General features: G+C 49.2%; 1 protein-coding gene across 1 annotated transcript; it reads left to right on the forward strand.

Annotated features, from left to right (window-relative positions):
- Nucleotides 1-4,586: 4,586 nt before the first annotated feature.
- On the forward strand, nt 4,587-14,799 carry LOC144152583 (NADH-cytochrome b5 reductase 2-like). The gene is made up of 3 exons (XM_077683888.1): nt 4,587-4,817; nt 10,595-10,860; nt 14,529-14,799. Exons 1-3 carry the CDS (start codon nt 4,665-4,667, stop codon nt 14,749-14,751), a joined length of 642 nt encoding a protein of 213 aa, XP_077540014.1. The 5' UTR covers nt 4,587-4,664; the 3' UTR covers nt 14,752-14,799.
- The last annotated feature ends 6,985 nt before the right edge of the window (nt 14,800-21,784 follow it).

The following is a 21,784-nucleotide window of genomic DNA, read 5'->3' on the forward strand; positions in this document are numbered from 1 at the left end:
GTCAGCGAGTCCGGACCAAGACAGCAGCATTGGTGAACGGTGGGAAGAGCTCGCCAACGTTCCCTGTGATGTCGCGAGTGAAATCCGTCCGACGCTTATAATAAAGCGCTTTCGGCAGTCGATGTGCTGCGCCAATGCTTCTTAGATTTTTGAGGACGCGGACTCGAACTGGTGAAAACAATGTTTCGTGTAGAGAATGCTATTCTAGTTGAAGCCGCCAAAACGAAAGTGAAAACAAAATTCACCGTTTTTTTTTTTTTTTTGCAACCTGGGCAGTTAAGGCGGAAAGTAGCTTTATTACTTCCAATAAATGGGTTATTTTGGTATGGTAATGGCTACTGTACTGTGTTCCTTTCTGCACACGCGGATGGCGGAGTTGGGGAGGGGGCGGGGGGCTCTCGCGGATTGCGAACTCGTAACAATAAGCTCGTTATAGGCGGGTTCGGCTATATCGAAATATTGGATATATCGAACTAATCGCGGTGCATATTGCGGTTCACTATAAACGGGTTTGACTGTATTTTGGAGGCTATTCTAGGCACTCCGAGTTCGATATATGAGATGTGAAGTTCGTTATAAGAAATAAGTTTCGCATGTATTTCCGTAACTGATTTATTTTTGTCCGATATATAGCATAATTCGCTCTATCAGGGTTCGTTATAGTCGGGTTTGAGTGTATTAAGGTGGATGAACAGCGAAGCTTTTTAGTGCAGGTAACACAAGGTAATATACAGTGTCACCGGCAGGTGACACGGTGCAGTTTTTAGTGCAGCGGACACAGTTCATAACACGCGTATAAAGAGGCGAGCGGGATCTTTGAACTTGCATCCCTCTGGACGTGAAATTCAGTTGAATTTTCCCGCGTTCGCAGAGCGCTCGCCATCTGTTGGGACTTTCTGCAGTCATACGCCTCCCGTAGGAGCCCATGTTATTTATCATAAAACTGTGACTGGTGAGTGTAATGCATATCTACTGAAATAATACTTCCCATGAATAAGTAGGTATTGGAGCGCACTGTCTTGGTACAATTTGTTGTTGGTTCTAATAAAACACCAGTTCCAGTCGTTTTCCGTTACCATCACGCCTGCGGTACAAGCCAATGTATTGACAGCAGACAGGAGTTTCTAACTGTGTACAGCTTCAGGGTGAACTAGCTAATTATGACAAGTAAGAAATAACTGAACGGGCTTTATACCCATTAGTGTCATCAGTATAGTGCCCCACACAGTCATCGCCAGTTACGACCGCTCGTTTTTTCATAAAATAAACACGGGGCATGTAATAAAAAAGTAGCACACTGCGACAAAAAGACTGAATTACCCAATAAATATGGGTTCCTTACCAATTCCAGCCTTCCTAAGAAGAGAGCTAAGTTTGAATGTAATTCCGAATCTCACTTTTCGCTTAACACAAAGTTGCTGCATACAAAAAGATAAAATGGCGGCGCAACACTCCCTCTTCTTTTTCTTTTAGCTCCGCGAAGACGAGGCAGGGTCGAGCGAAGCACATGAGCTGATTTCAGTTTGTTGCCCTTGAAGAATTTATGAGACGACTACACAGGGGGATGTCAATTTCACTGCCAGGGATTTTCCACGACGGATACTACTGAGACTTAGTAAGCAAGCGAGCTAAAAGATAAGGGGCCAATTATCCAAGCACGTGACAGGCCACTCCTATCTATTCTTGGCCCATCCCACCTTGTGCGCACGCGGCAGGGAATGTAAGCTAAACACTAATTTACCCAACAGTAGCTGACAAAAAGGTTAAGTGAAACAGCTCAGAAGACACCCTTTGAAGCCTGCACAATCTGGTTCAGTTCAGGCAAGTTCTGGAAACGTGCAGTATGTGTGTATGGGCCTGGGGCAAAGATTCTGCGGTAAGATTGGGGGAATTACCGCTAGGCAATTGTCTAGGATACCAAAAAAGTATGCAGCGAAGAACAGTCGGGACCGCACATTGGCTTCAACGTGAAAGATATGAGCAAACTTTATTTCTTTTAGAGCCTTGACCACGGGCATCCCTAAAAAAGACACAAAGATACCTTGTCCCCTGTCTTTAGCGGTGGTATTTGCTTTCCAACACCTCCTGGTGAGTGCGCACTAAATGCGGCATCCTCATTTTTACAAGACAAGAGAAGCCAAATTTACCATCGTGAACGGCACCTACTCAGGTTAAAGCAACTGCAGAGCCAAATAAAGGCAAGCAAGCGCGCATACGAACGAACAAGAAAGCAAGCAGGCAAACAAACAAACAATTGCAAAAAACGAACGCCGCTCGGTTGGAACGATTGGCGTTTGTAAGACAAACAAACGCACACGCACGAAAAAAAGCCTCACCCTACGGAACGCCTGAAAAATCACGCGGAAGAGCTGCCGCAAAAGAGAACGCAAGAATACTATACCCGGGAGCAAGTTAAGAACGGCAATAGCTCATCTACGGTATCACTGTGCCTAAGCGACGGACCCGGATGTCAACGGGCGCGCACGTTTTGAAAGATTACTATGAATGCGTGATATGGCCTGTCTTTCCCCGCATAGTTAGTTTAGGTAGTTATAAGCATATGAAGTCCAAGAAATCAGGGAAACGGCTCATGCCATGTTCAAAATATTCCCATTAACGCACTGCGTGCGCCGCGCGGAGTAACATCCGGCTGCGATGTTGAGGCACAGCGGCATCATCCGTTGCCCTTGTCAAAGTATAGCCGAGTATAGCAAACACACGTCGAAAGCGCCGTATCGCCGTCAATAACGACCGCTAAAGAGAAGATAAACCAGCCTGGACACATGAAATTTTGAGAGAATCGCTCAAGCATCCGTCGTAACAGACAGTTTTTATGTACCGTCTCACTACCTGCGAAAACGATTCAGTGGAAGTCCATTAATGCTAATTACGCGCTCATCCCTCGGCATGCACTCCATCCACTTGACTGCTCAGACGCCTTCGTAAACATGGGGACATTTATCTCCAGCAGCATCAGGGATAATAAGCTGTGCCCGTTTTAATACAAATAACATGAGGCCAGTGCTCCTCATCTGTCCAGCTTAATGAGGAGGTGGTCAGGTGTCTGACTGAGGACGGGTGCCGGCCGATGCCTTTCATGCGCTTGCAGAGAGCGAGTTTGAGCTGTTTTTGTGGGTCCTTTCGGAGGTCGTGCCAGTCTGCCCAAGTGCCAGGAAAATTCTGAAATTGGTTTTGGGGGGACTGTATGGGCAGCATTAGCAAGCAAAGACAAATGGGATTTATCAACGGGCTGTATAGGTATTGAGGAATCTGTAAAAACACGTATTCTTGCTATTAGGTGGGTGTTATGGAAAAATCTTCTAAAACAGTGTTTAGATAAACTCATAAGGTCCAACAGGAGCCCAGTCAAAGATATTTCCCTGGCCAATCCCCCTTGTGGGTGCGTTCCAGTCATCATCATCACCATCATCATAATCATAATCGTCATCCATACCACCTTCACCACCCTCATCACCACCACAATTGCCACCATCATCATCATCATGCTCGTCGTCGTCATTGGCACTATCAGCATCATCATCAGTATCATAATTGTCGTCGTCGCCGCCATCGTCGTCATCCCCGTTGCGCTGTTCTCGACTGCCCACAGCTCCAACTGTGCCCATTTCGCTGCCTCATCCCAGAGATACCGCGTCGTCCGACCGCAGAACGTGCCACAATGTCCAGGTCGCCACTGCAGCTAGAACTATCGCGGCGCCAGGCAGCCGTAATCCTGGTGGCCGCCATCGCCACAGCGGGTGTCGCGGGTCTGGTGCTCCTCTTGTTCCAGCGCATGCGCGACGACGAGGACAAGGCACTGCCCGAACCACTGCTCGAACTGCCGCACCGAACGTACACCGTGCGCCTCATGGATCGCGTCGACTTGGGCCGCCGCACGCGGCTGCTGCGCTTCGCACTTCCCAAACGGAACCAGGCAAAGCTTCCCCATCCTTCTCTCGAGCCTTGCTATGGGCGTTGAGTCTGAGGCCCCTCCCGAAGCTTTCGGCCAAGTCAGGCCGAAATCTGCGGGAGTGGAACCACCTTGAAGGGTCTCCAGAGCACAGGAAGACGGTCCTCGACTGTGCTCTGTACTGTGTTCGCGCAGGCGGCATATCAGGACCATACCTATTCCATGCACGCCCTCCCTCCCTCTGGTGATGCCCGAGGTCTATGCACGGATTGTGACTACGTTGAATAAATAGATTATAGATGACAACCACAGGGGAACATGCCCGATTCGTGGTCGTTAGTAAGCCTGTGGAAGTTTAAGGATTTGTCTTGAGAGAGAATCGAATTTTACGAATAGTCAGCGCCAGGCTCAGTTGACTCTAATGTCTCAAATGACTAGTCTTTCATGCGGCATTTTATTACGTGTAGTGTTCGGGGATGTAAAGGCAGTGGCAATTACGAGTCCCTTTGAGCGGTGGGCCATTGCCAGCTGGCCGCTCTCACTTCGCTTTTTGGGGATTTCTTTAGTATGACGTAACAATTCCACCGCACTGCGGAGAGCGGCTTATACAGAGTCCTCGAAATGACCCAAGAAAAAAGGCTTGCTTTCTGAAGTCTCTCTTCTCTTTCGTCTCTTCCACACGCGTAAGCAGGTTCTCGGTTGCTCCGTGGGTGAGCACGTGTTCCTGAGCCTTCGCCCTTGTAACCAGCTGGTAATGCGCCCGTACACACCGGTCAGCCTCTGCGACCAGCGCGGCAGCTTCGACATCATCGTCAAGGTCTACATGCGAGGTACCTCCTTCGTCTTCCCCGCCGGTGGAACCATGTCACAGCTGCTGGACCACCTGAAGACGGGAGACGCTGTTCAGGTACTGTCAAGGCGTAGCACTTTAACGCTAAAGAAATACTTGGTATGTATGCGAAAACCAACATCCAGCTGGCGTCCGGATGAGGCGTCGCCAAAAGGTGTCCAGCAAAGCGCACGCAAATTACGTTTCCACCGTTTGCAGCCTGTCAGGGGAGAGGGAGTCGTCAGAAGTTGGGTTGTATCTATGGGCGTCGGCTGGGGGTTCAGAAAAGGCACTTGTCCCGTTCTCGTCTGACGCGAGCCTTTTTAAAGACGATGGTCTTTCTTGGGCTACTTAAACGCAGAAATGTTGGTCTGTCTGCCTGTCTGTCTGTCTGCGACTCGATTCAGCCACCGGGCCAAAGTGAAATGAAAGCGGCGCAATAGTCTTATATACTCACAGCCGAATCTAAACGTCCAAGTCCGGTGTTAGTGTTTATACTTGTCAACATTGTTGAACAAGAACAAGACGTTACGCAAATATAAGGGAGCAAATCACTACATAAGTGATATTTGCAGTGTTCCTTTATTAAAAAATTCATGGATGCTTGGTTTTAGCGCTATCAAAAGGAATACATCAACGGCAGAAAACTGTCGCCTGGTGTTGCCAGCGCTACCTTCTGGCGGCATTTAAGAAATCAAACGACAATGGAAACGAAATGTTCCACTATATGAAATCCACGTACCGCTTGGAACACTCGTGGAGTAGGGCAACATGGTTCTATAGAAGTTGTAGTAGGGTGCCTAAATTCACGCGCGTTTCCACCGTACGGCAGCGCTGGCATCGAGGCACCCGACTTGGAGAAGTGGAACGCGGTAAATTTAACTTGACTTGAGCAAACCTCTAGCGTGTTATCTTGGGAGGAACGAGACGTGAGAGAAACAGCGTGAGAGGTGAGCAGGAAAGGAAAGGGAGGCATTTACTTGGCAGGAAGTCAGTCGATTATCGTCTTTCGGCGGCATTTGCAACGAAAGGAGCAGTTACGCGCTACGCGGCCATTTTTCGTTTTTTTTTTTTTCTGCGCGATGGTGTTGTGCACGTTGGTGGTCTGTAACCGGTTTGGGGGATTCGAGCTTTAATGGGTCAACGAATCACAACGACATTTGATTGCTGCACTTGGATTAGTGCTAAACGTTGCATCAAATCTCTGAATGTTTTTCCGGCTTCAAAGACCGCAACAGCTAGAGGTTGAGTCATTAAGCAGGCAAATGACAAAAGTTTCCGTTCAGTGTGGTCGTTCTTTTAAACGTTGAATGCACGGGTCATTTCAAACGGCGTTTCGTATCAGCCGTTGTACGCCTAAATGAACTCGGTGGGCCAGAAACCCTGCAGTTGTAAGAGCTACCATCGTTGACGTCTATGGTGTGATCTATGCTCCGCGCTGCACGAGGGGAAAGCTCGAGTGGCGGAGTTGACCATTAGCCTGTCTACGCTAAATTCACGCTGTGTGAAGTTGGCCCAGCTACGCTATCCAACCATAGGGAATCGGGTAGTCGTACTCCCGCCATCCTTAGCGTTCCTCATACAGTCTGGATACCAGAGACGGGCCTAGAAGAAGGGGAAGGTCGATTACCCGATGCAGAGACGAAATATGGAAACTGGGGGTAACGAATGGACTCGAGCAGCGCAGCACAGGAGCGGTTGGACGTCAATGGGAGGGGCCTTCGTCCTGCAGTGGACATGAGTAGACTAATGATGATGATGATGATGGTGCTGGTGGTGATGACGATTTGCGCATGCACACTGCTGATGTGACTGCCCGTGTGCACAAGTATGCGGCGAGGATTGAGCGCCGTTGTCTGTTGACGTGGCCAGCACGCAGTCCTTGATTTGTCTGCGCGTTTTTCTATTGGTGGTAAGCAATGGGGTACTCGTCGCGGTGGCTCAGTGGCTAAGGCGTTATGCATCGAGCCCGAGGACGCGGGTTCGACTCCCGGCCGTGGCGGCCGCTTTTCCGATGGAGACGAAAAGCAAAAACGCCCGTGTGTACGAGATTTCGGCGCACGTTAAAGATCCCCAGGTGGTCAAAATCAATCCGGAGCCCTCCTCTGCGGCGCGCCTCATCGCCTGCGTTGCGTCGGCGTGTTAAAACGTACAATCAATCAATAAAATCAATCAAGCGATGGGGCTGTTACGAGTAGCGAGCATCGTTTGGAGCTCAACGCAGTTTAGCGTAATGAAGTCAGCAGCCATCGATTAAACGAGTCATGTGGCGTTTCAAATGGTCGCATCGGTCCTCAGAATTAGCCTAGCGGCTGCCTTTGTTCCGCGGACCATTTTGCTCTGTTTGTATTTGGGCGCAGTTTGCACTGTATATGTGACGAGGTTCTAGTGCCTCTTCTTGCCGCCCCCCCCCCCCCCCCACCCAATACTTTATGTTCTTGTTATTACTGCTACCTATTGGACACAAATACAGCCACCACTTTAATTACACATAGCAAAGTCTACTTTCCAAAAAGCATCGCCGCTCACTGGTGCTTCGAAATAACGGTAGACTGCATAGAGTGGGGGTAGTTCATATCAAATTCATACCGTTAATAATTGAGGCGCCATCAAAGCTGTTTTCAATGTGTCCCTCATTGACCGCTGGCGCTTTCCGCAAGCGGTAAACTACACTTGTAGTACAAAGCACCTGACCTTAGGGCTATGCCATTCCACCCCAACTCCGTTCGGAGAAAACGGCGCACAACTAAAAAGGTCATACGTTCGTGAAAAGCGTCGCACACATCCCAGTCTCATTCCATTTTGCAGACCTATTTAACTTCTTCGTCTTGAGAGTAGCCTGCTTATCCGAGCTCTGGGCAAGTGTCACAATAGGTGGCACAGTCGACAGGATTTCCAAACAGCGCATGTGTGAACGTCACAGAACACGCTCTCATCTTATCATGTATAAGGGTTGAAAAGCTTCAAAGATGCCAAAATGCTTCCGCTGTCTTTTTAATCTGAGAATTGCGATTGCGCACTATTAGCCGTGACTGCTTGCGACGTCTTCACTTCAGTTTCGCCATCTACTCGGCACCGGTGCAACTTCCCTCGCCCCCCTCTCCCGTTCTTTTCTGTGCTAGGCCCACAAAACGAAGGCATACAATAGGTGTTTGGGCGGCGTTAGCTCAGAGGGCTAATTTTTGGAAGTTATGCCACGAATCAGTACAACAGCATGGCAAAACGGTGGGCGTGTAATAGGTGTGGGGCCACCTTTAGCTGCAAGTGGAAATTGTTTGACATTATTACACTGATTCATTTCATCGGGGGTCCCCATAACTTCTGCAAGCCCAAAAGCTTGGCACGCATGGTTGATAACCACTGGTCAAGCCGAATCCAGGTCCAAGCCGAGCGGGTCCAAGCCGCAGCCGCAGCTTGGAAAGTTTGTCGCTTTTTTCTCACCGTTCCCTTCGTGTTTTTGGACGCCGCCATCTTCACATGTCTACGTCATCGATTCCCAGATGTTCGTCATGAGCTAGACATCCTGCTATTGGGCGGTTTTTTCACGCACTTCCGGCAAAGAGATGAGTCGTCTGCTCAGCGTCGGCTCGCCGGCTGATCTGCGAGCAGAGTGCCGGAGTGCTTGGACATTTTACGACAAACTAAGCAAGTGTAAACAAACGATTAATTAACCGTTTGTAACACGCAACACGGCCATAACACGACATGGATATTCTCTTACCTGAGTACGTTCCATAAAGAAAGCGTTGAAGCCCCGTGGCACTTCTTTCGTGCAATCGCAGAGAACGCCCTGAGCCGAATGCCCGGGTTTGACGCATACATTTTATTCAACTTCAAAACAATCCAGAGATGCGTTTCCAACGAACACAACGTCACAACATGCGTTGCAAGACTGTACTGCGATTGACAGACGATGGGTTGCCTCCTCCTGCCCGTCGTAAATGCGGCACTCACCTCGCGCGCCGTTTGCGAGGACGAACAGCAAGTCACTTAACTTTGGCGCACAAGCCGAGATGGCTTTTAGCCACGCACACTGCACATACCCCATGCGAGGTTGAGTCGTACGTCACTTGAGAAAGATAATTCAGACCATGGGAAGCACTATCCACCCGCAGAAGCACAACTTCGCATTTCATCGCGAAACAAAGGCGTCCACAACACACACACCAACGCCTCCTGTAATGCCTAACGCATCTCACACTTCCCAATGGGAGTGAGTTGTACGCATGCAGTGCCCACATGTCGCGAGGTGGGGCCCCGAGTTGAACCGGGATCATGCAACCGTGACTGACTTATACAGATGTTTGTGCCTTGTTGCCAAGGCAACCGATGTTCGAGATTGTCAAAGAAATGGCGCTCGCTCCAGCGCTAGAAAGCTCAGAGCCGCGGCGGAGAATGTTTTGGCAACATTGCCGCTCTCCACCACGGGTCGTCCCATGCTGAACTGGTTACATGATTGAAGCGTTTTGTGCACGGGTTCTGTATCTGTTTAAAATGTCTTTTTCACATGCCGCCGGCAGGAATTACCACCGCCGCAAAATAAGACCCGGCACCAGCGGGGCCACATCTGATACGGCGCTTTTTGGATAAACAGTGCTCGTCGCATTACAGGGAACGAGCGCACGATCCTCCCCGTGCGGCTGCGAGTTCACCGCCGATAAAAAGTCACGTGCCGCCGATAGCAACTGCAGCAACGTACACCGCCAAAGGGCAAGGCCAGGCCGCCGTACACATGCGGCCAGATTTTTCGCTCGCTTTTCCAGCCTTGAGCGGAGTGCGGGATTCATGGTGTCAACAAAGCTTGCCCGTAGCAGACGGCAGTATGGGGAGCGCAATAGCGGAAGTACGTCACTGCTGAGGAGCGCAGCATCATGGGAGGGAAGGCTTTCGCGCCGTCAACAGCGTAGAGTAAGTCGAAAGGAGCAGGAAACGCGGGGCGCCGATAATGCGCGGTTTTTGATTTACGATTTCTCAGCTAATACTCATCGCTTTAACAATTTTTTTGCGGAAGGAGATTGCTAATACATTGCTTTATTTGGTTACATGTACATCCATGCATCGGCGGAAGGTATTTCAGGACCACTTTAAGTTTGGAGGTGCTAGGCCGTCCTGTCGGCGCCGCACGTCTCCATATCGGTTTGTCGGTGATGAGTTATACTGCCAGAAAACGAAAAGTTGGTCTTTTCAAGACAAGCGCATATTTTGAAATGCCATCTCCGCCGGCGAGAAAAAGAATGTCGCCGCCTTGGACAGTATCCCACTTAGCACCCTCTCAACCATCTTAAGTGCGGTAAAGAGCATCAACATCGCAAAAAGCCACCTTTTTAGCATAAGTTTAGTTCTTGAAACGTGTTAAGGCGTCGAAAAGTGTCAAAAGGGAAAAGCGATACTTAAGTTACGTCGATAATACCGGGGTAAGTGAACTGCTCTTTTGGAGGGCCCTGTAGTGTCTAAGCTGGTTTCGAAATCAGCAGGCACAACTCACGCAGTTTTTCGCTGTGAAATAAATACATAATGGATGAGTTCACCTTGACTGATGTCTACCATTTTGGCTTCGTTTAACTTAATTTCCGCAAGCCTTAACTCGAAGCTTGCATGTAACAACAAAAAAATTGCGAACTTTTGTAAACTTCGTTACATCCACGTTTAAAGCATTATCTCGAAGTTACGATAAAAATTGAGTCATTGCCATTGGTGTAAAGCAACCTTTCAAGCTTCAGGCCAAGCGTTGCCTTCAAGGCCCCTTTAAAGAACTTCCGGTTGTCTAATCAGCACCCGTCGTCCACGGTGTGACTAATAATACTCAAGACGTAGCTTCGGAATGTAAATCCCAAAATTCGAATGTGGCGCTACAGGTGCAGGGACCTAAGGGCAAGTTCCGGGCGCTGGGTCGCGGCCAGTTCGTGACCGAGGGAGGCACGACGCTGTACGTGGCCACCCACCTGGGCCTGGTGGCGGCCGGCAGCGGGGTGACGCCCATGCTGCAGCTGTTGCGACACCGCTTCGCCGACCTCAGCGACTTCACGCGCATCACCATGGTCGACGTGAACCACTCCGAGCAGGACATCATCGTGCGGGACGAGCTCGAGGAGTACGCCAAAAAGGACCGCAGAAGGTTCAAGTACGTGTGGTTAGGTTTGCTGGAAGAGGCAGTAGGCGAGGGTACTCGCCTTTTTCTTAACAGTGGAGCTGGTGTGGTTAGAGCATTTTCATCCGTATACTGACGGTCGTGCGTCACGCAGGAGTAGGAGCAGGTTCGCAGACCCTCCGCCAGCCTCTGTAGGAGGGTCTAGGAACCGCCGGCGGTTCTTAGACCCACCGATAGAGGGCACAGTTGTCTCTCAGCGGCGGGATTCCTCTACCTCCCGCTAGGGGGAGGCACGGCCGGACTCGACCCCCTTCCCGCGAGTGCGGGAGCCTAGTGGAGTCCGGCTATAGTGCCTAGAATATAGTTCGGCCATGGGGGAGTGAGCCTCTCGTTGCTGCTGATAGCTGCCGCTGTCTTTGCGTGAACCATAGAATTTACGCGGCGACGGCGCTGCCGTGTTCGGGCGAGCGCCCGTTGACGTCTTAGCCAACGCAAGAGAACCACTCCGCCGTTTCCGCAGATTTCGCACTGCATGGAACTGGGTTTAATTTCTTTTTCAGTGCAGAGCTCTTTAGGCGCTCGCCGTGTTGTCGTAGCTCGCTGTAACGGTCGTCAAGCGACTGCCGAAATCATGCGGTGCGGTGAGATAACAGACCAAAGTAGAGCCCGGCGTTCCGTCGTAGGGCGTCCCGAAGAGGCTTCGAAAATGAAGCGGTTTAAATAGTCAGTTCGAAACTCGTGAAACGCTAGTGCTTGTCATACATCTCCCCGTTGTTTAGCACAAAAAAAAAACTGAAGGTGCACTTGACCCAAAATATATGTAATTAACTGGCAGCTCCCCAGTTCATTTAGTTCGGAACGTTCGTTGGGTTGGTATCTGCGAAAAAAAAAAGAACAGCGAAAAAAAAAAGCGAGCGAAAAAAAGTGTCAGTGCAACACCGGCACGTGCGGTAGGAAAAGCAAGCACGAAAAAAGCAGAACGTTCGCTGGCGCTGTCTGAGGAAGGGGGCGCGCGAGCAGTACGGAGGAGGGAAATTTGAATTGCATTGGGTGGCATCAGTGAGCGGACAACGGCGCTACCAACGTTTGTAGGTCTATTGGGCGCTACAGCCCATTATGGCGAATCACTTTCTTGGCACTCCCGCCACTTTCACGTTGAGTGGAACAGTGTCATACTGCCTCCTTATTACCGAGCAATGTTCGTTTCTGTTCCTTATTGCATCAGTGGACGGGCACATTGGTAGTATATCTGCCTTAGGAAGAACAGAGGTAGGGCCCTGATTTCTTGTCTAGTGCCTATGTAAATGCGGCTTTTTATTTATTTCTCATGGTTCCATCAGTACTAACTATTCCAACAAAACAGTTACAATCGCTTGATTGTTCAAGTACGTTATCTACCCGCCGCTGTGGCTCAGTGGCTAAGGCGTTGTGCTGCTGAGCCTAAGGACGTGGGTTCAATTCCGGCCGCGCAGGGTGCTTTTCAGATGCAGGCGAAAAGCTAAAATGCCGTGTAGATTTCGGCGCACGTTAATGATACCAAGTTGGTCAAGATTAATCCAGAGACTTCCACTACGGCACGCTTCATGGCCCAAGTGTAGCTTCGGAGCGTCAAACCCCATAATCCGATCCCAGTACGTTATTACCTACTTTAAAGCGGCGTTTTTGTTTAGTGCTACATTAATCTTATTTCGGCTTACTTCTGCTCCTGCAGCAAAGCTTTCAAAGTACAGTTTCATTAGTCGTGACCGGAATTTCTCAGCCAAACGACTAATTCAAAATACCTGGGAACCCAACGTACGCCGGAATCTCGAAGCACGGGGGGTTCTTTCGTTTCCAGCCTTCGTCAGAACAAAGGCTGCCGTGGCCTGGGTGCAACCCGCATCTTCGTGCTCGACAGGAAACGCCACTGAGCCACTGGTGTGCTTTTCATGCACTTGCACGTTGTCGAGAAAGATCGGGGCCAGCATCTGTCAAATATTTAAGTTATGTGCCAAAGTAATTCGATCACGTTACATTCAGAACTGCAGCATTTTAGGCCCCCGTATAGCAAACCGCGCATTTATCTCCGTACCATGTCTCCACTGGCTGACATCAAAACATTTTAAAGCGAAACTTTTAGCTTCTCACTCACGTCGTCTGTAGTGCACCCAAAACTCACTGCAGTAAAGCCAACTTTCTTTGACGATGATGACAATCTCGGGGAGGAAGGGAAGAGAAATGAGAACGCTTCCCGTGCTGAGAATCGAACCTGGGTCTCTCGCGTTAACAAGGTGATGTCTATCCAGCTGCGCCATTCTGGCATGGTTGAAGCAGATTGGATCTGGAGAGGGGCGTATGAACGTGCAAAAGTAGACAAAGATCATGCACCCCTCCATCCAACAACGACGACCATTTCATAATCATCATAAATAGGTAGTTCCCGCTCGCTTCCGTTGCTTCGTTTGGTGTTGGACTTATTTGGGAATCTTTGCATTCCCCCATTGTTTTTTTTTTTTCGACAGAAGGGTAGTTTTTTTTTTTTTTTGTCAAATCAAGAGTACAACTAAGAGGCCACACATAAAAAAGAAAGTCACAGAACAACCTCGGGGCCTTTTCTAACGCCTGAGTAAGGAAATAGCAACGTCATGAAGAAACCGTTCTTTGATCATTTCCGATAGCGTTACGAAATCAATATCTCCCGCAGGGCAGCGTCGTGCACTAGATGATAATCTCGCAAAACAGAATTGTTTATTAACTTTTACATTCGGGTCGCACTGAGTGGGAAACGTCACCCAGCCCGTAACGTTGCTCTTGTACACATGACAGAGAGAGAGAGAGAGAGAGAGAGAGAGAGAGAGTCTTTCTCGTGTGAGTCTTTCCTTTCCTCGATGATGAACCCCACATCTCCCTCCAAGTCCCGCCCTTGGGTGCGAAACCGGCTGGGCTAACGGTACCTTTTAGAGCGAAAGCTCTTTTACCCAAAGTAGAAATCCAGAAAACGCCTCGTTACGTCAGTGCCTCATTGTGCGAAGCTGCCCTTCAAGCTCAAACCAGTTTCTTGCCTGGTTGCGGAGTGAAAGCGTCTAATCGCTTTCATTCCAAGGGAATGGGTGCGGAGAGCGCTACACAAGGAAAGAGCAGGGGCACGAGGCATCATAAAATGATACACGGAGACGCCGGCCGCGTCCAAGTTCACTGTCCGTTCGCGCCTGCAGCGGCGACTGCACCGATTAGAGTCACAGTAGCTCACAGTGCATTTGCGTGCGCGTTCACTCGCGCTCTTGTTTCAAAACCGACTTATTGCGCGACAAAGTTAGTTTAACCGTGTCCTCAAACGGCCCTTTTAAAAGCGGAGCGGTTGCACGTCCAGCCTTTTCGTCGGTCTGCTGACGGTCGTGCGTCAAGCAGGAGTATGAGCATGTTCCTACACCCACCGTCGGCCCCGAAGAAACCGGTTCCCAGACCCACCGATAGAAGGCGCAGTGGTCACGAAGGGGTGGGTTCCTCTCCCTCCAGCTAGGGGAGGGAGCCTCCCGCCCGGGGCTTTTGCTGCCGATTCCTTTGCGTGAGCCGTAGAATTTGAGCGGAGACGGCGCTGCTATTCTCGGGCGAGCCCCCGCTGGCGTTCCAGCCGACCCAAAAGAACCATGGCTGCGCTGTTTCGGCAGATTTCACACTGGGTGTAACTGCATTTTAATTGTTTTTATTGCGGTACCCCGCAGGATATGTCACGTCCTGGACGACCTGCCCGAGAAAATCCCGAAGGCGACGCCGGTACAGTACAAGCAGGGCCCGCTGACGCAGGCCATACTGGAGGAGATGCTGCCTCCTCCCGGTCCGCTCACTCTGGTCCTCCTCTGCGGGCCTCCCCGGCTGATTAGCGAAGTCTGCCGGCCCGCGTTGCGCAACATTGGGCACGACCCGATGCGCGTGTTGGCCTACTGAGGCTGTTGCAAGAGACAGGCTGCCTTCTTTCATCGTTTTAGCGCCCCTTCTTATTTATTTCATTTCTCTAATGATTTGGGCAGAATCAGCACGGCCGACCATGAGTGTACAGGAATGATGACTGCCCGTAACTGTGAGCCATTAAAACAAAATCGTACGAATTCAAGATTGGAACACAGCCTTGAATGCCTTCCCATGGCCTGTTCAAGCAGCTTTTTCCCACATTTGCTTAGCAAAGTTAACAGTGCGCGCCTTCTCTCATATGTATCGGCGGGCATTTCAGCGTAAAATACATTTCGAACCACCAGATCGTCCCGTATTTAATCAGCGAGGCTAGAGGACGTAATCAGTAAAGTCCAATGGCACCGTCAGTCTTCATGTTCGTTCGCGTAAATCTGCGCCAGGGCATGTTTGTTCTATATTTTTCACTGCCGCAAAATCTTTTCTGGAACTGACTTGCAACATTGGGTCAAATTTAAATCTTCCAGAATGGATTTTCAAAATGTGCATTCCACGTTTGTGCTCGCTTGAGTGCAGCATGTGGGACGAAACTCTGTGAAGATGGCAGACTCGATCAGTTGCAACCATTTTCATCAAAGGGGAGTGCGTTTCTCGCGCACTTATGCTTTCGCTGAGCCCGAAAGGCGACCGCCGTTATTGTTTCTACTACTCATAACTGAAAACACACCGCCCTACTGAAATTAGTTAATAAGGATCTGCGTGTCTAAGCATACTTGACAGATCCTACTGTGGTGGTATAGGTTGGTGTAGCCAACTATTACCGCCGCACGTCAAAACGCGTTCTTTACTGAATAACAGCATAAAGTATGCACCAGAATGAGTATAAAAAATTGTCACAGCTTGCACTAGTGGTACACGGCTGGAGAAACAGCAGATCTGGCAGCCCTCTCCCTTCGTCGGCGACCTGGCTGTTGCACGTCACATGGATTTCCGTACTTGCCGCTGAAAGTTCATGACTGGCAGGCCCGGATCGATTTGTCCGTAGGCTCTCACATCTCACCCAAAGTGGACCGCCGTTTAGCGCGGGCTAGAACCCGCAGTAACCGGCTTCGCGAACTCGGCGTCTGTGCCCCCCACTTCAGGCGCAAACGCACGTGAACTGGCGAGAATAACTGAATGTTAGAGATCACACTACGAACACCTGGCAGTGTGTTCTCGAAGATCGAGCTGGGCGATGCCGGGCGCTCCTCACGAGGGGTGTGCACGTGGACCATGCATTTTAGGTGCGGAGTACCTTAGGACTGCCCAATGTCCGTCTGCATCCGCGCGCATAGCATTTACAACCGCCAACAAATCATACAGACACCGACAGGATTCGAGCCTGTGTCAGGTAGACCAGACAAAGTTTGTGTCAGTCGTCTTACCCATTGGGCTTAGTACGCGAGAGTCAAACGGCTTACACCCTCGCCTGTAACGGTGCGGAGTACCGTAGAACCACCCAATGTCCGTCCGCGTCCATCCGTGCGCACACCACCATCAAGCGAAAATAAAGCGAAATTCGATTTGAGCCGTGAGTGTCAGTTTCGTTAAGGGAATAATCAAGGCGCAACTCCCGGCTCAAATCGAAGGACAGTCGGGGCGCAAATCGGATGTCACTCGGGGCGCAACTTGGATGTCATTTCGAGTCCCCGTACAACGCACCCTCGCCGTCATCCACGGAGTGGAGATGCTGCCATTTTTTTCCTTGGTATTTTTTTCTGGAAACGCTCGACGGCGAAACCAAAAGCATTAACAGCTCGGCTATTAAAAAACCCACGCATGCCCGGCACGATAAGCAGGTAAACAGTTATTTTTGGTATTGGACAACGAGACTGCGCACTCTTCGTTAATTGTAGCGGCTTCATTTTATACAGATAAAGGGCTTATTGACTCGGCAAGTTACACTGGACTGTTTTAAATTTCTATCATGGGCAACTGATGTGAAACCGTGTTGCCCTGACGAAGTGGCTGCATTACACCTCTTGTGCAGGCTCTACTTCGACAGAAGCAATATGAAAAGCGTTCACAAAATTCCACAAAAGTATTTATTGGGTGAGAAAAGATAGCAGATGGAGTGTCAAAACGGTATAAACCTCCAGCGGCGTGCACGCCGACGAGTGCCTTCTGCTTATTAAAGCAATCGCACGCCCAATTGATTAGGTATTTTCGTTGAGCGATCACAGGCGAAGACAGGGCAATGCCATTTCATGTTCGCGGAAAGCCACACTTCCTCGTTTCATTATCAGGTCCTTGTGTTTCTGCGAAAGAAAAAGAATACAGACCAAAAGAGGAAAAAAATGTTTATATGTAGCAGTCATTCTTACTGCAAGCGTTCCAGCGGCGCACGTTTTGTTGGGATTTGAAGGTTTTAGAGTGAAGCTTTCTATGTATCACTGATGGCGTTGACGTCCCAGTAAGAAACACTACAGAAAAGCCAATTTTACACAATGGGTTTCACAAATGCTACATCAATCATATGCCACATAACATAACAATGGGATGTCCTTGAACGCCTAACGGACATCTAGTAATAGGCAAAATATAGTTTCGCTGTACACACGGTTAGCGACAATGATGATGATGATGATGATTATAAAATTCAGTATGAAAGGAGGGTTGGACTTTGACGGTGTGGCGTTGGACTCCGACTGAGTTGGAGGGGGCTTTGGCTTTGACTCAGGTTGCGAAGGAGGAAGCTTCGCGTTTTAACCATCTTTAACTTAAGAAAGGGGCTTTGATTTTTAACAAAAGCAGAACCGTTAAGGCACTTGCAGGATTTCAGGGACGTTTACGCTTGAATGGTACTTCTGCAGTTGTATGGAGCGGCTGACAGGGGCATTAAAAGCTTGGCAAGAGCTCAAGCTGAACATGAAGACAAACTTACCTTATCGGCGTCCTCTCGGAGTGGCAGCGGTTGATGCCATCTGACCTTTTTGCATCATGCCTGTCGTGTCCTTTCCTGGCATCTCACCTTTGTTCCGCATACCCATTATGTCCTTCCCCGCGTTCTTCACCATTTCCCCCATGGCTCTAGCCGAGCAGTTCATCGTCTGCTTAACATTGTTCGCTGCTACCTTAGCATCCTTCATCAGTCCTTTCATGGGAGAAGGCGTCGAGCTCCCTTTCATCATTGCACCGCCTCTTCCCATCGCGTCCTTCGTGTTCTTCATGTCCATGTCGGGCATGGAGCAGTTCATCATCCCTTCATCCATTCCATCTGTCTCGGCGCTTGCGCTGTCCATGGAAACGTCAATGTCATCCTGTTGCTGTCCCGTAGTTCCCCCCGACATCATGCCTGGTTGCCTGCCCTGTTGTGAGGCATTGGGCTTTCCTTGATGCATGTCTTTGCCGCCCTTCATCATAGGAGCCCTGGTGCTCATGCATGCTCCACCATGGAAGCCTGCCAGAAGGAGCATAAGAATTATACCGCCGAAGCCCTTCATTGTTCAGTGCTCGTTGCCTAGACTGCTGTGGCAAAACGCGATTTCGTATTCCCGCTCGAAGGGCTCAGAACTGACTGCTGAGGATTTTGGTCAGCCTTCGGTTCCACGCAAAAAGGAAACCTTGAAACTGAGCACAATGACGGCCAAAGCCTGACACAATTCGACTAGAGCGTGACTTGGCCTTATTCAAGCGCAGTTGGCCTCTTGTTTGAAAGGACACAGGGAAGCCCTGTCGGACGCATATATATGCAAGCGGGTGCGGAGCTTCGGTGGTCTCAGTTTACAGGGGAAAGTTTTCGCTGGCGTTGATCCTTTTCAGGTCGTCGGTGTTTGATCAGCGCTTTGGGAAGGACCATGGCACACTTTGAATCACGAATCTCGTGGAGACCGTTGGGAAGAGGAACAGGTGGAAGCGAGAGGTAGAGAGAGAAGAGAAAAACGGGTGGAAGAAAACACTGCGCTGTTTCATTTGATCTGTTTCCAGGTGGGGAACGCCCCTTGCGGATCCATGTATGATTCATTGCGTAGACTCAAAGGATGGGTGTACAACTTCGAGACAGCGATGGCGTTACGACACCTTACTGTACACAGTGATTGGTTCTTTACGGCGTCGGAGCTTGGTGGCAAGGTATGGGAAGGCAGGGAGGTTTTGCAAGCGCTGCAGGCGCCATTTGTACATTGTCAGAGTGAAGACCACCTAAAATTGCATGAACGTAAACACGAATTGAGTGTTCTCAAGTTTGTTTTGGAACAATGAATAAAATGCTTTTGCGCTATACGTACCAAAAATGCTAGCTTTGCTGAAGAGGTATGATATAGTGGGACGAAAGAATTTTAATGTAAAGTGCGCTATTGTGCTATTTTACAACTATATTTTGGAAAGATGCATTAGGAACAACCGGTAAAAATAAGCGATCAGGGGGAATGAGAATTGCTGCTTCGCGACTTATTTGGACGGTGCGTCGACATGATGTTCAAGCGGCGCCTCGGCAGCCACCACACACGTTCTGATGAGATGCCGTAGAACCTGTTCATGTATGCACGCATGTGTGCACGATAAAGTGATAGTTTGAGCTTAGTCCGCCGGTAGATGGGTGCGTATAGGTAGGAGAAGGATAGGAGGCAGGCATACTGGGAGTGCCTCACAAGAGCTGGCGATGGATAGCCGAGAGGACGAGTTGTAGTCCTGGATTTATGTACGAGCACGCCTATCATAACGAATCCGCACCTCCCAATTTCACATGCATACAAAAGCACATAGCACGAAAATCTGCTACGTGAGAGCGCACGCACTGAGAACGGCTTAGATGCCAAAGATGCCAAAGAAAATTTGTTTATTATATTTGATTGTCTTCGTAGCGGGCAATCAGACGGATAATCTATTCCGTACAAGCACGCCATGAGCAGAAATGCAAAAAAAAAAAAAAAATTAATGTTGAGAAGTGTACGTACTTTAGCTTATACCTGCGCTACACGAGGGTTCGAAAGTACCTTTGAGTCAAATGGCCTTCAAAATTTCTAATGCCATTTGAAATAGGAGGAGTTTTTCCGATCTACACGACGATTCTCGAAGGCAGTTGAAAGTTTCCGCGTTCACCCGCCATATTATGGTGTCGCAACTGCTGCCCAGTTTCGTTACCGCAAAATCACAAAAAATTAATTTAGAGTGAAAATGGGCCAAAAACACAATTATTAGGGATAAAATTAACTATAACGTACATACATACACGAGCAAAACATACACAACATAGGCAGCTTTTTTTCTTTTGTTGCACCGCCGGTGCTTGGAGTACCAAGCTACTTTGTAATCGTAGACCAAGCGATATAAACAAAAACAAACGAAAAGTGATTAAGTGCAAGCTTTCCACAAACCAAGTTTTACTCGTAAATAATTATTTTTGTAAACCTGGCATGCAGAAACTGCGTGCGAGAGCACAAGCGTTCGCGTTTCAAAGGCCTTCGAGATTCACAAAGGTCGGTTGTCATGCTCTTTTGACTCAAACGGCATTTCAACCAAATGCCTTTGAAAAACGTCGTGTAGCAGCTCAAAGTTGGCATTTGAGCCAACTGACATTCCGTTCAAACGCCTTCGAAACGCTAGTGTAGCACGGGTATTATACCGTCTGCAGTTCACGTCACATCGGCGTAATAATAGGTCGTATTCTTACACTAGAGACACCATCACCTGTGATGACCAGATTCTTGGCAACTTCACGTGGTTGTTGCGGCCAGAAGTTTGTATTGCTGAAATTTTTTACTCCGCGTTTGAATCCACCAGTATGCACGTGCATTGAAATATTTTGACTGCAGTGGCTGCGCAGCGGTGGTGTTCCTCTAGCGCGCGAATTTGATTCACGGCCACGGCAGCCGAATTTAGATAGGTGCGACATCTAAAACACACGTGTACATAAACATAGGTGCAGAACTCCAGGTTGTGAGAATTATTCCCTTCCGCTTAGGGCATTTCTTGTACACTGAAATCTCGTGGATAAGATACGGCATACAGTAAAACCCCGTTAATTCGGATCTCAAGGGAGGGAAAAAAGAATGTCCGAATTACTCGAATGTCGAATTCTCGAATGAATAACAAAAAACACGCATTTTCAATTATTTTAATTCCAAACCTTTATTTGGAGAAGAAGTCCGTGATGCTTGTTTGTAATTTTGCGGACAGCTGAGCGGAGAGGACTAGTTTGCGGACATGCTACTATCCCTCTAGCTCAAGCCTATTGCCTAGAACATCGTAGCAGAACTCCTCTGAAACGACGAGAGCGTCCGCGGCTTCTTTTGTGGTACGACGCACCAGGCGTAGCACATCGCAGGGGTCATCTTTATCGGACGCCTCATCCGCCACACAGAGGGCAGCGCTAAAAACCTCGTCGTCGGTCAACTGGCCGGCGACGACAACGCCGTCATCAATTCCAAGAAGCTCCGCAAACACGTTTTAGTTACGCCGTCCTTGATTTGACACCAGTCCAAATTAACCGGCCCGCGTGAAATTATGCGTCGAATTAGCGAATGTTCGTTGCCATAGCGCTATGTAAATTTTTGAAGGGAGGGTGTTGGAATGACGAATTATACGAATTTCGGCGTTAACGGGGGACGAATTAACAAGATTATACTGTAATACCTTTTTAGGGCCTAATGTATTCCTCTTAAAGGGCCGACGTCATTTACAAATAATGCATTTTCGTACGCTTATTACGATCACGTTCTAGCCAAAAATTGTATAATACGACCGTGAAAGTGGATCTTGACCGACATTTCTAAAAATCTTACGTTTATTCTCCGCTACACTAGCTAAAACCGCATTCCAACAAGCCGCGATCTGCACATTGTAAAGGCGCTGAGGCCGCGGAAGCGCGGAAGCGCCGGTTTTGCGGCAAAAACATCGCTGCCAGGCGGTGCCGCTCCGTCAAATGATGATGCTACGTCAGGCGATGCACAGCGCTATCTAGCGAAACATAAGGAAGGTGCGCAATCCTCTCAGCAGGCAACTACCTACTTCCCTTCCGTCTTCTCTCCATGCTCCGTGCTTCCCACGCTGTTCACTGTTCTTTTTCTGCCTTGTTGCTGTGTTCGGGGGTGCT

This window comes from Haemaphysalis longicornis, unplaced genomic scaffold (assembly GCF_048455015.1).
Source record: "Haemaphysalis longicornis isolate Haplotype H1 unplaced genomic scaffold, Haemaphysalis longicornis Haplotype H1 scaffold_9, whole genome shotgun sequence".
Taxonomy (NCBI): Eukaryota; Metazoa; Arthropoda; class Arachnida; order Ixodida; family Ixodidae; genus Haemaphysalis; species Haemaphysalis longicornis.